Source organism: Coturnix japonica, unplaced genomic scaffold (genome assembly GCF_001577835.2).
Source record: "Coturnix japonica isolate 7356 unplaced genomic scaffold, Coturnix japonica 2.1 chrUnrandom509, whole genome shotgun sequence".
Lineage (NCBI taxonomy): Eukaryota > Metazoa > Chordata > Aves > Galliformes > Phasianidae > Coturnix > Coturnix japonica.
The window spans coordinates 49761-62940 of NW_015439897.1; the positions used below are offsets into that span (position 1 = coordinate 49761).

Here is a 13180-nt window from a genome sequence, read left to right on the forward strand (position 1 = left end):
CCACCTGACCCCATAACCCTCTGACCCCATACCCACCTGACCCCATAACCACCTGACCCCATAACCCTCAGACCCCATAACCCTCAGACCCCATAACCCTCAGACCCCATAACCCTCAGACCCCATAACCCTCAGACCCCATAACCACCTGACCCCATAACCACCTGACCCCATAACCAACCCCATAACCCTCTGACCCCATACCCACCTGACCCCATACCCACCTGACCCCATAACCATCTGACCCCATACCCCCTGCCCCATCCCCCTGTCCCCCAGGCGCTGTGTATGGCCGTGACCACGAGTGACGTGGCAGAGACTCAGTCCCTGTTGTTCTGTGGGGCCGACGTGTCCTGCCCCACAGGGGACCCCCAATGTCCCACCCCATTGATGCTGGCGCAGCGCAGCGGGCAGAGCCTGCAGGCGGAGATCCTACAGCACAACCTCAACACCGGTAAGGGGTGGGACCATATAGCATCCATATAGGGCAGCCCCATATAGATGGCCCCATATAGACCCTAAATAGAGCCTGCAGGCGGAGATCCTACAGCACAACCTCAACACCGGTAAGGGGTGGGGACCCTATAGGATCCATATAGGGCAGCCCCATATAGGTGACCCCATATAGACCCTAAATAGAGCCTGCAGGTGGAGATCCTACAGCACAACCTCAGCACCGGTAAGGGGTGGGGACCCTATAGGATCCATATAGGGCCGCCCCATATAGGTGGACCCCTATAGGACCCATATAGGGCGGCGCCATATAGATGGCCCCATATAGGCCCTAAATAGAGACTGCAGGTGGAGATCCTACAGCACAACCTCAACACCGGTACGGGGTGGGGACCCTATAGCATCCCATATAGGGCCGCCCCATATAGATGGACCCCTATAGGACACATATAGGGCGGCCCCATATAGGAGACCCCATATAGGAGACCCCATATAGGCCCTAAATAGAGCCTGCAGGTGGAGATCCTACAGCACAACCTCAGCACCGGTAAGGGGTGGGACCATATAGGATCCCATATAGAGCAGCCCCATATAGGTGGCCCCATATAGGCCCTAAATAGATGGTCCCATATAGACCCTAAATAGAGCCTGCAGGAGGAGATCCTACAACACTACATCAGCTTGGGTAAGGGATGGAAACCCTATAGGACCCCATATAGGGCAGCCCCATATAGGTGGACCCCTATAGGACCCATATAGGGCAGCCCCATATAGATGGCCCCATATAGACTCTAAATAGGTGGCCCCATATAGGCAGCCCTAAATAGGTGGCCCCATATAGGCGGCCCCATATAGAGATTTAGGGCCTATATAGGCGGCCCCATATAGGCCCTAAATAGATGGCCCCATATAGATGACCCTAAATAAGTGGCCCCATATAGACAGCCCCATATAGACGACCCCATATAGGTGGCCCCATATAGACCCTAAATAGGTGGCCCCATATAGACAGCCCTAAATAGCCAGCCCCTATAGACGGCCCCATAGAGACGACCCTAAATAGGCAGCCCCTATAGGCGGCCCCATATAGACGGCCCTAAAGGGGCGGCCCCATATGGGCGGCCCCACATAGACGGCCCTAAATAGACAGCCCCAAATAGACGGCCCCACATAGACGGCCCTAAATAAACGGCCCTAAATAGGCAGCCCCTATAGATGGCCCCATATAGACGGCCCTAAAGGGGCGGCCCCATATGGGCGGCCCGCCTAAAATAGACGGCCCTAAATAGGCAGCCCACTATAGGCGGCCCCAATATAGAACGGCCCTAATAGGCATGCCCTCTAATGGCGGCCCCAAAAATAGACGGACCCTAACTAGGGCAGCCCCTATGCGGCCCATATAAGACGGCCCAAATAGGCAGCCCTATAGCGCCCAAATAGACGGCCCCTAAAATAGGCAGCCCCTATGAGGCGGCCCGCATATAGACCGGCCCTAAATAGGCAGCCCCTATAGGCGGCCCATATAGACGGCCCTAAATAGGCAGCCCCTATAGCGGCCCATATAGCACGGCCCTAAATAGGCAGCCGCCCCTATAGGCGGCCCCATATAGACGGCCCTAATAGGAGCACCCTCATAGGCGGCCCCATATAGACGGCCCTAAATAGGCAGCCCCTAAGGCGGCCCCAAATAGACGGCCCTAAAATAGGCCAGCCCCTATAGGCGCTCCCATATAGACGGCCCCTAAATAGGCCAGCCCCTTAGGCGGCCCCCAAATATAAGACGGCCCTAAAGGGGCGGCCCCTATAGGCGGCCCCATATAGACGGCCCTAAATAGGCAGCCCCTATAGGCGGCCCCATATAGACGGCCCTAAATAGGCAGCCCCTATAGGCGGCCCCATATAGACGGCCCTAAAAATAGGCAGCCCTATAGGCGGCCCCCAAATAGACGGCCCCTAAAGGGGCGGCCCCGTATAGGCGGCCCCCATATAGACGGCCCTAAATAGGGAGAGGGCCAGCCCACCCTATATGCGTGCAAGGTCCCTGCGTCGCATTATTAAGGTCAGCGCCTACACTACACGCGCGGGACAAGCAGGAACACTCCTATTATCCTGGCGGCAGAACCGGCCCATGGCATAGATGTCTGGAGCTCCTAAGGGGTACGTCCGTCAGCCTCTCGCGTACTGATAGGCAGCCGCTCAACTATACGAAGATCGGGGGCGAGCGCGACTAAGCGCGCGCCACTGGCCCCAGCCTACTGGCGCTCGTGTGGCGGGCACCTGACAGAGTAGCTAATAGAGCCGAGCCGCCAACAGAATGCGACGGGCCGCAAGCTAAACTCCCAAACTTCCTGGTTCCGCGATGGAGGCTTTGCGGTTTGGGGATCTGTTGGAGGAGAAGGTTTTTTGCTGCCTGCATGTGGGGTGTTTGGGGTACTAACAATGGCTCTCTATGGGGTTTGCTGCCTATAGGCATGGGGCAATTCACCCAGGGCTATTGGTGGGAAGGTGGGTCACCCACTGGGGTTTCTATGGGGCATGCAGCTTGGGGTAGCTGTGCAGGGGGATCACATCCTAGCTACTCTGCGACTCCGCGAGGAATTAAGTCGAATAAAGGGCTGCTGGGTCCCTCTAGAGGGGATTTTTGCTACTCTGGCCACGCAGCCCGAGGAGGGGATAGTGGGAGCTACCAGTACAGCAGGCGGGCATGTGGATTAAACTTTCTTTCTCATTGTCTGGAGCGAGACAGCACCGTGCTGGAGGGGTCCCTCATGCGGGGGTCCATATCCTGCTTTGCGCTCTGAGACTGGGAACCATAAGAAGGCACTATTTTAGTGACGTAAGTGAATCCTGAGTGGAGGCTGTGCGTCCCTAAATGTGGGCGTTTGGCGGAACGTTGGGCAGCCTCCTCTCTAGTGAGGTTTCTAATTTCTTAACACACTCATAATAAAGGGATCAGTGAGAGGTTGGTGGGTCCCTATGTTGGTTGGTTTGCTCTCTGTCGCTCTCTGCAGCATGTGCCGCCTCTATACTGCAGGATTGCTCCGGGCGTCACCACAGGGCCTGGGGTCCTAATGGGGTTTCTATGGGTCCCCTGACTGGGTACTCTCACGCACCTCTAGGTATGCTAAGCGACATAATCGTTGAACGGCTGACGAGGGCCCTATGGGGTCTCCCTTGGGCAGTGTGGCTCCCTCGGTCATGGTTGGGCTTGTGCGTCGGGACCCGGCGAGTAAGATTGTGACTGTGAGGGCGCAGTATCCCTTTGAGGGCTCGCCTGTGGGATCGGGCAGACTCTGGGGAGTAGATTAGTCTGGACACCCGCACTACATACAATCGGGATGGTAAGTTATGCGACGCTCATGCGTGGCGAGATGTGGAGGTCCCTATGTCTGGAGAGTTTTTTGTCTCCTATGGGTGTTTCTAGACCACAGCTAAATAGGGTGGGCGAGTGGTGATGTACGGTTCTCTCTCCCAGGAGCGAGGGTGCAAAGAGCCGGGGCCGCGTGAGTGCCCAGATCGCTACTGGCGTGCTCGCTTTTCCTTGCACGCCCGGGATAAGCCAGAGTAGGATGAGGCAAGATGCAGGAGGAAACTATGGACCCCGCCCCAGCACTGGCACAGTGAGTCCGCAACTGGAGTTGGGAAGGTCAGAGGGAAGCGAGGCGCCTAAGAGAGTGAGAGCCGGTGGCAAATATTCGGGTTGCGCCGGTCCCATTAGAGTTGCGGGTTTTCCTTATGGGAGACGGTCTTAAGGCGAGTGTCTCCCACTCATGGAGGTCCGCTACTTACTTGGAATACCGGGGCACGAGCTTGACAAAAATAACCCACTAGAGAGGCGGAGAGACCTATCCGAGGACCAATCTCGATGGAGTTCCACCCTAGCAAGGATTGGGGGCATAAGGAGCAAGCAGAGGCCGAGGGTCTAACCAGGGACACATTATGGCGTGTGGCGCTTTCCCTGCTCTTGCTCCTCGAAAGCCACACAGGACCCTGCGCAAACGTCCACTAAATCGACCCACTCGTGTGGACTATATTATCGGGGCAGAGGACTACTCTACGCACTGAAGGGGTGTGGCCACCCCACGACCGTTTAAGGGTTTTGAGGGGCTGTACCGCAAATGCCTGCACGACACAATGCGAACTCCACATAAGTTTGCGTGGGAGCGCAGCGGGTGTCCCCTATTTGCCTGCGGGTTGGGCTTGGGGCTTCGCTCCATGAATATTTAGGGATATGGGGCCAGGCGCCCCATTATTCCTGATAATGGAGGGCCGTAAACCGCCCACTAAGTGGGAGGCGTTTCCATCTAGGAAATTACCCTCCCATTAGGAGAACCCAGTGAACCTCTGAGAGGCAGCAATTTCACTGTTGGAGAGTGGGTGTGAGTTTTCCTCTCTAATGGGTGGCTCCGTGCTTCTTTCAACCTACTATTGAGTGGCATCCTTGGCTGGCCCCCTAGTCATACGCGTATGGGATACTTAAGTGTTCGTGTTTGTGTGGGAGAAGCTGGGAAGGAGCGGATGCCATATCAAAAGCGGGAAACGGCAACATAGTATGCAAAAGGGGACGACGCGGGAGTGGCTGTTTGCGGCTCATTGGTGTTGAGGCTGGGGGTCTGTCCCATACTCGCAGTTGCTATGTTCTGTCCTTCGATCTATTAAACAACTGCGACGTTGTAAGTCAGCACTGCTCCCAGAATAAAAAGGAAATATGGGGCACCTGGGGGGCGCGCAACAAGGGAGGGGGGGTTCCCACGGGTGGTGGGTGCTCGTTTGCCGTGGCTGATTCCGTCCTACAGTGAGGGTTGCACCGTTGGGCTGAGACTATCTCATGTAAGCAGAGAAAAAGAATCAGGCTAAGAGCGAAGGAGACTTCAATTACACGGCCTAGGCGATGGCCGACACCGGGAGGTGCTGGGACCGGATGCGCCGCCACGCAGATAGGGTCAAAGTGGCATGTAGCGGAGGAGAAGAAGTTCAGTGGTACGAGAGCGACGTGTCCGTCAGTTAGAGTGGGAAGTTCTTCTACGGATCGCACACGAGACATTGTACGTAGAGAGGAGACTGAGTATCAGAGAAATAATGGGGCCCGTGGGGTCCCTCATGGGGGTCCCTATAAACGGGGTTTTGTACACTCCTGCCCAACGAATAAGATAAGGGGAATATTTGGGGCGTGGGTCCGGGCTTAGGTTTCGGCGGTTTCTTGCCTCATAGGCCCTCTACTTAAATGAAGATGAGTCCGGATTCCCATATTAAGAGTGGGGGGACTGGAACGGGAGAGTCAAGACCTACGACAACGCTGTGAGTTGTAGACCTGCCTTACTGGTGTGGGAAATGGGGTTGTGCGCCTAAGCGCCTATCGGGGCGGATACTTTTTTCTCGTTCTACATCCATTAGGTCAGGACATGCACAGGATAAATCCGGGCCGATGAGAGAGGAGGAACTTGGGGGGGGTCCACGATCCGGGGGCGTCTCTACTGCCGCACTCAACCTAACAGTACATTTATAATAGAGTGGGGCGAGTCCATGACGGAGCAACCTCTCGGGGCGTCAATCTCCTAGGAGTGGCATGGTTGAACTTCTGGTTTACGTATGAACGAGTCTCTTAGTATATAAGGAGGACAGGACACTCGACCTCCGAAAAAGTATGAACTCGGTGGGTAGTCTCCGATATCAGCGTTATCTACGGTGTCTTCGCGACTTATGCGAGTGTAGAACACCAGGCGCTCTCACCTTGAGGAGAGTCGGCTTTTATCTTATATCTGTGACCCATTATATCACTGGGACGAGGGGGTCCGCAGGAAGAGACCAAATATAAAAGGCGCCGCCTCATAGAGGGCGTGTGAGGCCCGCCGACGAAATGTAAGGTTGGTGCGAGTATGTAAGAGTCATCCCCTTCACCATGGTAAAAGTTGAAGGGTAAATAATGGGCTGAGGTCATACGGGTGTTCCCCACTAGTGTCGGCGTTTTTTGTGCGTTCTTGCTCTGAAGGAGACCACGCTAGCGTGGTAGATAGGCTCTATGGCGGGCCAGCTGTGGGAGGTTCACTAATGACCACGCGATGATCCCCGCACCCCGGACTATCGAGCTGGATTTTGTGGGGTCCTCACCGTCACGCGATAGCTGTAAAGTGCAAACCGGGTCCTATCTAAAAGTAAGACCTAGCGCCTCAATGTTACTCGCACCACGATGGAAAGATTCGAGGTCGCAGGAGTGTGACAGTCGAGAGTCGCTGGGTGAGGTGGTCGGCGAGGCGAAAGGCGTACGGGGATGAGGTCTGGGCTTTAGGATCACCAGTGCATAGATGATGACTGATAATGTGGCTATGTTAATTGGAAGGAGTAGCGTCATGCAGTGGGCGACTGGAGTTCGCCAGAATATCGAAGTCTGCATGAAGTCCTCGGCAGGTTCGGCAGCGTTTTAGCAGTTGCAGCCACAAGCCTCGTGCTCGCTGTGATGATGCATGTCCATTAGTAAAGAGTGAACTCCACATCGATACTATACTGCGGCGTTCCCCTAACATAGCTAAAGTGATGGTTGGTAGGGCATTTCCAGGCTCGTCTATGCTATATCCTCTGATATATTGACAGCTCGTGGGCCGTATATCACGGAGGCGAGAGAACTACGAGAGTGTGAAGGGCAGTCCCGGTGGCCTACTGAACTGATGAGTTGTCGCGGCTATATCTATTATCAGAGGAATCCCAGCCATGGCCATGACGAGTACCGTAGAGGAATGGCCATCAAAGGAATAAAATTCAAGTGAGCGGATAGCGCATTCGGTATGGGGCACGATATCGGGGGCGGCTAAGGTTCGCCGGTCTCCTGGCTATATGTCTATTTGGCGTGCCGAGCTAGTCGCCTGCGGTACTAGGTGGGGATTGGAGTTAGGTGTGAGCAGAGCCGAGAGAGTGATTGTAGGAAGGGTACTGCGCAGCTCGCGTCAACTTTAGTGGAAATGGGATAGAGTGAGCTGGACACGGACGGGTGGCGCGTTATCCTTGACTCGACCCAGATGCGTGTGGCTCTTATGGGCGTTCTTTACGGTCTCCACTATGGGGCTTTTCGAGCCCCTATTTTATGAATTTAGAGGATAGCTGGGCTGGGTCTTACTACTATGGGGGGGTTTCCTGTCACCTCAGTAGGGACCGCTGGCACCTTATTGGGGTATAGGGGCGCGGTCCCCTATTATGTGGGGTGTGTGTCGCCCGCTCAATATATATAAGGTGGAGTACCGCGGGTCTGGGGTCCGCGCTCATGGAGGTTTCTGAGCGCGCTCGAGACATACAGTGGTATATGGGCACTGAGGGTGCCCGGAGTGGCGCGCTTTTCCTGCGCCTATCATATAATAGGGGAGGAGTCGGGGGCGCGGGTCCTCTATGGGTTTTTCTTGCATCACAGGTAAGCTACAGGGTGGACTAGGTAAGGTAGTGGGGGTTGTGCCCTGTACACTAGTGGGGAGGGTGCTCTGCCCCTAATTAGCATGGGATAAGTGATGGGCTGGGCGCTTACCCCTTATGGAGGTTGTTGCGACGCGCCTGGACATAGGGCGCAGCTTGAGGAAAGGGGCTCGGGGTTCGGCGCACCTTGAGCGGCCCTAGTGTCGCTGGAGTTTATGGGCGCGCGCCATAACTCGAACGCTTGAATATCATGGGGGGCTGTGCGGTATTCCGCCTAGTGATGGGCGCGGTTCTTGATATGTGGCCCTATAGGGGGATCCAGCTCGGGTATACTGGGTGCCCGTACTCGGTATTTAAGGGTCTGTCTTATTTTATGGCTCCATGGCCAAGTCCAATATAAGGGTACGTGGATAATGGTGCGCATGGGGGCGCTGGCGAGTTGGCAGGTTCCTTCTTATGGGGGTAGCGCTATGGCGGCTTTCTGGCTCTCCTATAAGGATTAGGGGATAGACTGGGTTCGGGCGACCCATTATTAGGGTTATTCTGGCAGCCCAGTACATAGCGCGCATATATGGTTAGGGGCTCGCGGGTCGCCTATTGGGAGTTTTAATGGTGCTAGCGAGGCCATAAATAAGCCGGTATACCGGGGTGTGGCATTTTGCATGGCTAGTGTTTTTCAGGTCCCGCTGATATACGTCATGGGAATAATGGGGTCGTGGGGGGTCACACTATGGGGTTTCCGCGTACAGCGCTAGGTACGGGTGCTTGGGCTATATGGGGGCTTTGATGCGGCCAGGTCCTACTAATAAGTGGATGGTTAGGGGGGAGGCTGGCGCGTCTCTATGATAAGGTTCGGTCGCCTCATTAAGCAGCGTGATGAATGGGGTTTGGGGTCCCTAGGGGGGGTCTCGCGCGTTCGCTATTACCGCCAATGAGATAGCTTGGCTGATCAAGGGAAGATCAGATTGCGGGCTTCCCTATGGCGGTCTTCTCCCGCGATACCGGATAAGAGGAAGTGGGGCCTGTTGAGGTGTCACCGTGGGGTGTGAATCGGGTCGGTTTACGACCGGGGGCCGCTAGGCGGTTTTTCTGCTCCACTACTGAGCGCCTGAAGTTGATACTAGCGTGTATCTTGATGGTCCCGTAGTGGCGTGGTCCGCCCTAAGAGGGTTGGCATTAGGTGGCGAAGACTGCTGAGGGGTGCTTCTAGCTGGGAGTTTTTCCGTGGGACCCTGGGGTTGGGTGTTCACCGTAGGGCGGTGTTTAACTGTCCCTATTAGAGGTGGGAGGCAGAGTATGCGGTGATTTGGGGCTCACTCTATATGGCGGGTTCACCTTTAGGATTTGCGTGAGCGCACCGTGGGGGCTCAGGAGGGTCTCGCTGGACCGGCATTTCCATTCTCCACCCATTATAAGGGTAGGGCAGGGTGGATATTATGTGGGCTTGAGAGGCGGTCCTATGGTGGTGGTGGCGTGTGCCCTCTACCAGGATGAGGTCTGGCGTCCCACTATACGGCGCGTCTCTGCCTGCCCATAGATGAGAGTGGATATGCCCCGGGCCTGGGGTCCTATGGAGCGTTGGCCTAGGGGGTTGGGATCCCTATGGGTTTTTCTATCCCATCAACTTAGGGATATGGTGGTTTGGGAGGCCCATGGGCGCTTTCTCCCTCGTCACTCCGAAGGGTCTGGATATAGGGCTGCCTGAGGAGTACGCCTAGTGGGCGTTTATCAAGTCCGCGAGTAATTCGGTTAAGGAGATGGAGCCCTGGGGTCTGCGGGAATCTTAGGCCTGATGGCGGGGTTCCTTATGGGATTATGGGGGGTCCTCGATCGGGGATATTGGTGGGCCTCCGCCTATATGGAATGACATGTAATAGTGTCCGAGGTTTGGTGGGCGTCCCTTATTGTGGGTTTGCTTGCCCCTAGGGTAGCCCGTTTTGAGGATATGTGAGGCTGGGGCGTCGCGTCGCCTTTATGACGAGGTGGGTCTACCTCGACTTGAGGGTTGGAACGGGTCGCCATGCAGGTGCTTTTCTAGCTCACTTATGAGGGGGGATGGGACTAATGCAAACTGCTGGAGGGGGTGCCCTACTGGGGCGCCGTCTCCTATATGGTGGAGAGTTAGGGGGTCCCCCTATGGAGTTTTCTCTGCCCTCTAAAGGTGTAGTGGGGAGGCGCTACGCCGAAGGTGGTATATGGGGGTCCGCACTGGGAGTTCTATTTCTTAGGGGTCGCCCATAAAATGAGGCGACTGTAAATTTAGGAGGGAGCCTGGGTTTCCCTCTAATTGAATGGGGTTTCCTGTTCCTTATAAAGGGTGGGAATATGGGCTGGCTTCCTGAGTATGGTGCGGCTCCAACTAGATGGGTTGGGTCTCCCACTCCATAGTGGGTCGGCTCCCTGATGGAGTGCTGGGTTAGGGTCGTGATATGGGTCTGTTGCCATCCCTTCACACATCCCCAAGCCCTGAAATAGGTTTCATGGTGTCCTGGGATCTCCCTCCTGGGCCCACGCTCTCAAGCCTCGGACTTTAGGGTGCTGCAATTAAATTGCGGAGTCCACCCTAACTTCGGTGCTGCCCCTATCCAAAGTGGGTGACACAACTACAAGCCGGGCGCACTATAACCTTGGGCGGAGCTGGGCTAAGAACCCAGTACACTGGGATCCCTAAATTCCACCCCTTACCGGTGTCCTGAGGTTTGCGTGTGGGACTCCACCTTGTAGTGTGTCTTTTTAGGGCCTTATGTAGGGTCTCACCTATATGGGGTCTTCCTATATGGGGCCGCCATATTGTGTCTATAGGGGTCAGATTCGTTAATATGGGGGCGGCCCTATTATGGGATGCTATAGGGCCACCCCGTACCGGTGTTGAAAGGTTGTGCTGTAGTTGTTCCACCTGCAGTCCTCTATTAGGTCTAATATGGGCCATTCATAGGCGCCATTGCCCTAAGATGGTCCTTATAGGGTCCACCTATTATGGGGCGGACCCTATATGGTCATAGGGTCCCCACCCCTTAATCGGTGCTGAGTTGTTGTCGCTGAGGATTCTCCACCTGTCAGGCTCCTTATTTATGTGTGTTCTATATGGGGTCACCTTGTCAATGGTGTGGCTTGCCTGGATATGTGATCTATTAGGGTCCCCACCCCTTATGGGTTTGAGGTGTGCTTGTAGGAATGTTCTCTGCGCTGCAGGCTCTATTTTGGGTCTATATGGGGCCATCTATAGGGGGCTGCCCTATAATGGATGCTATTATGGTCCTGTATCCCTTACCGGTGTTGATGGTTGTGCTGTAAGGAGTGCTCCGCCTGCAGGCTTGTCTGCCCGGCTTGCGCTTGCGCCAGCATCAAATGGGGTGTGACCATTATGGGGGAAGAGCCCCACAGCGGAGCAGGTAGCGGGGTGCGAAGCGCTTGAGGGTTGTGGGGGCGTGGGGGAGGGGGAGCACCGAACTGTGTGGCGGCAGGCGGACTGCACCAGACTCGTACAGCAACCACGAAACACTCATGTATGGGGCTGGAGTGGGAGGAGGGAGGGTGTGGACGTGATTGTGCACGGGCCCCTAATGAAGCATGTGTGGGCCAGAGCGAGTATCACGGGGGGACGGGGCGAGAGGCAACAGCACGCCCTACCGCGCGTGCCCGACACAGTGGGAGATGTGTGTGGCTGGGGGAGGGTGAGGATGGGGTTCCGAGAGGAGCAGTGGGTAATGGACGGGTGGAGGGGGGTACTATGTGGGGGGCGCCCTCAATGGAGATAGTGTGGGTATGGGAGAGAGGTGGATTTATGTTGGGCGCGAGGTTAGTGAGGGGGGTCCAGGAGGTGAGTTCCATGCGGCGTCACACGCTGCGTGTCATGTGCCGGGTCCCACCTGAGATAGTTATGTAGGGGGGTTGCTCGTGAGGGGGGTTGGGAGTGGTGATCTGCGGATGGTTGGAGTTGGGCGCTCCGAGGGCCATAGATTAGGGTTGGGTCGCTTGGGGAGGGTGTTTAGGTGAGTGTGGGTGGCGGAGTCGATGTATGAAGTGAGCAGCCTTCAACGGCTCTAGGTGTCACCTGGCGTCCAATGGAGTTATCGGTGGGGGCGCGCGTCGAGGAGTGGGAATTGTGGGGCCGCAGTGGGTACGGACAGTGGGTGTGTGGAGAGGGAGTGTGAGTGGGGTGGCTATGGAAATTGGGTGGGCGGAGCGTGGAGGACTGAGCGCCAGGTGGTTATGGGCGAGGTTCTGGAGGGTCCCCACATAAATTAGGTGTGCGTACTGGGGGTTGAGTTGAGGGAGTATTCAGAGGGGGGCTAGTAGAGTGAGGTGCGAGAGGAGAGCATATGGCGCGAGCGCACACCGGGAGCCAGAGAGTGGGCAGGTGGTGTTCACATGGGGGTGGCGCGTATGTGATGGAGGTGTGCGAGGAGAATGACTGTGGGGTGTATCGGCCTCAGAGTATAGGTCAGGAGGCTGGTAGGATATGGGTCAGGGTGGTGTAGGGTAGGGGTGAGGGATCCGGGTATTGGGAGTCCTGAGGGCGCAGGCGCTCATACTAGAGGTATGTGGCATGCATGGGTACTGGGTCAGAGGTGATAATGGGGGTTATTGGGGGCAGGGGGGGTAACTGAGAGGTACAGAGGGTGACGTGGGGAAGGGGGGAACATGGGTGCGGTGTAGTGGCACAGAGAGCCAGGTGAGAGAGTTGGCTGAGCAGAGGGTGCAGGACTGTGGGATCCGGGTGAGTGCGCGGCTGTAACGCGAGCACGGGATGGATTACTCCCCCCGCGGTGGCTGTCCACGCCACATAAGTAGTTGGAAGGTTGCTAGGTGAGAGGGTATGAAGCGTAGGCTGACGAGATTGAAAACTGTCTGCAAGAAAATGAGGACATGTGGGGCGGCTGGGGGATGGGGAATGTTATTGGGGGGGTCGCAAGAGGTGAGGTAATGGGGTCATGGTGATGGGGGGGGGTGGTCGATTGGGGGGCGGTCTATGAGGTGGTTAGGGCGAGGGGTCGAAGAGCGAGGACGCTAGCGGTCATGGGTCCACGACGCGATCTAGTCGCGGCGTACCCACGGTATGGGTATGAGGTCTAGAAGAGGGGTCGCTGTGGGAGATGGAGCGAGAAGGCGAGGTAGTAGTAGCGATGGGTGCAGAGGTGGAGTGGCAGGGAGGAGATGTATGGGTGGGGCTGGGCGAGGGAGGTATGGGGCGAGGGAGCAGGTGTGGGGGCTAGTAATCGGCGACTCCAGCTAGTGGGGCCTACTCACGCATAGTCTAAGGGAGGGTGCCTTGTGGAGGTGGGGATAGGCAGAGTGGGGACATGGAGGGGTGGGCGCAACGAGGTTCTGT

General features: G+C 56.2%; 1 protein-coding gene across 1 annotated transcript in view; it reads left to right on the forward strand.

Annotated features, from left to right (window-relative positions):
• LOC107307205 (arf-GAP with Rho-GAP domain, ANK repeat and PH domain-containing protein 1-like) overlaps window positions 1-13180 on the forward strand; it is a gene marked incomplete at its 3' end in the record, with an annotated part of 58781 nt that overhangs the window by 12347 nt on the left and 33254 nt on the right. Inside the window, exon 5 of the mRNA XM_015850680.1 lies at window positions 280-454. Coding sequence (XP_015706166.1) covers window positions 280-454 — 175 coding nt within the window. The remainder of the gene's footprint in view (window positions 1-279; window positions 455-13180) is intronic.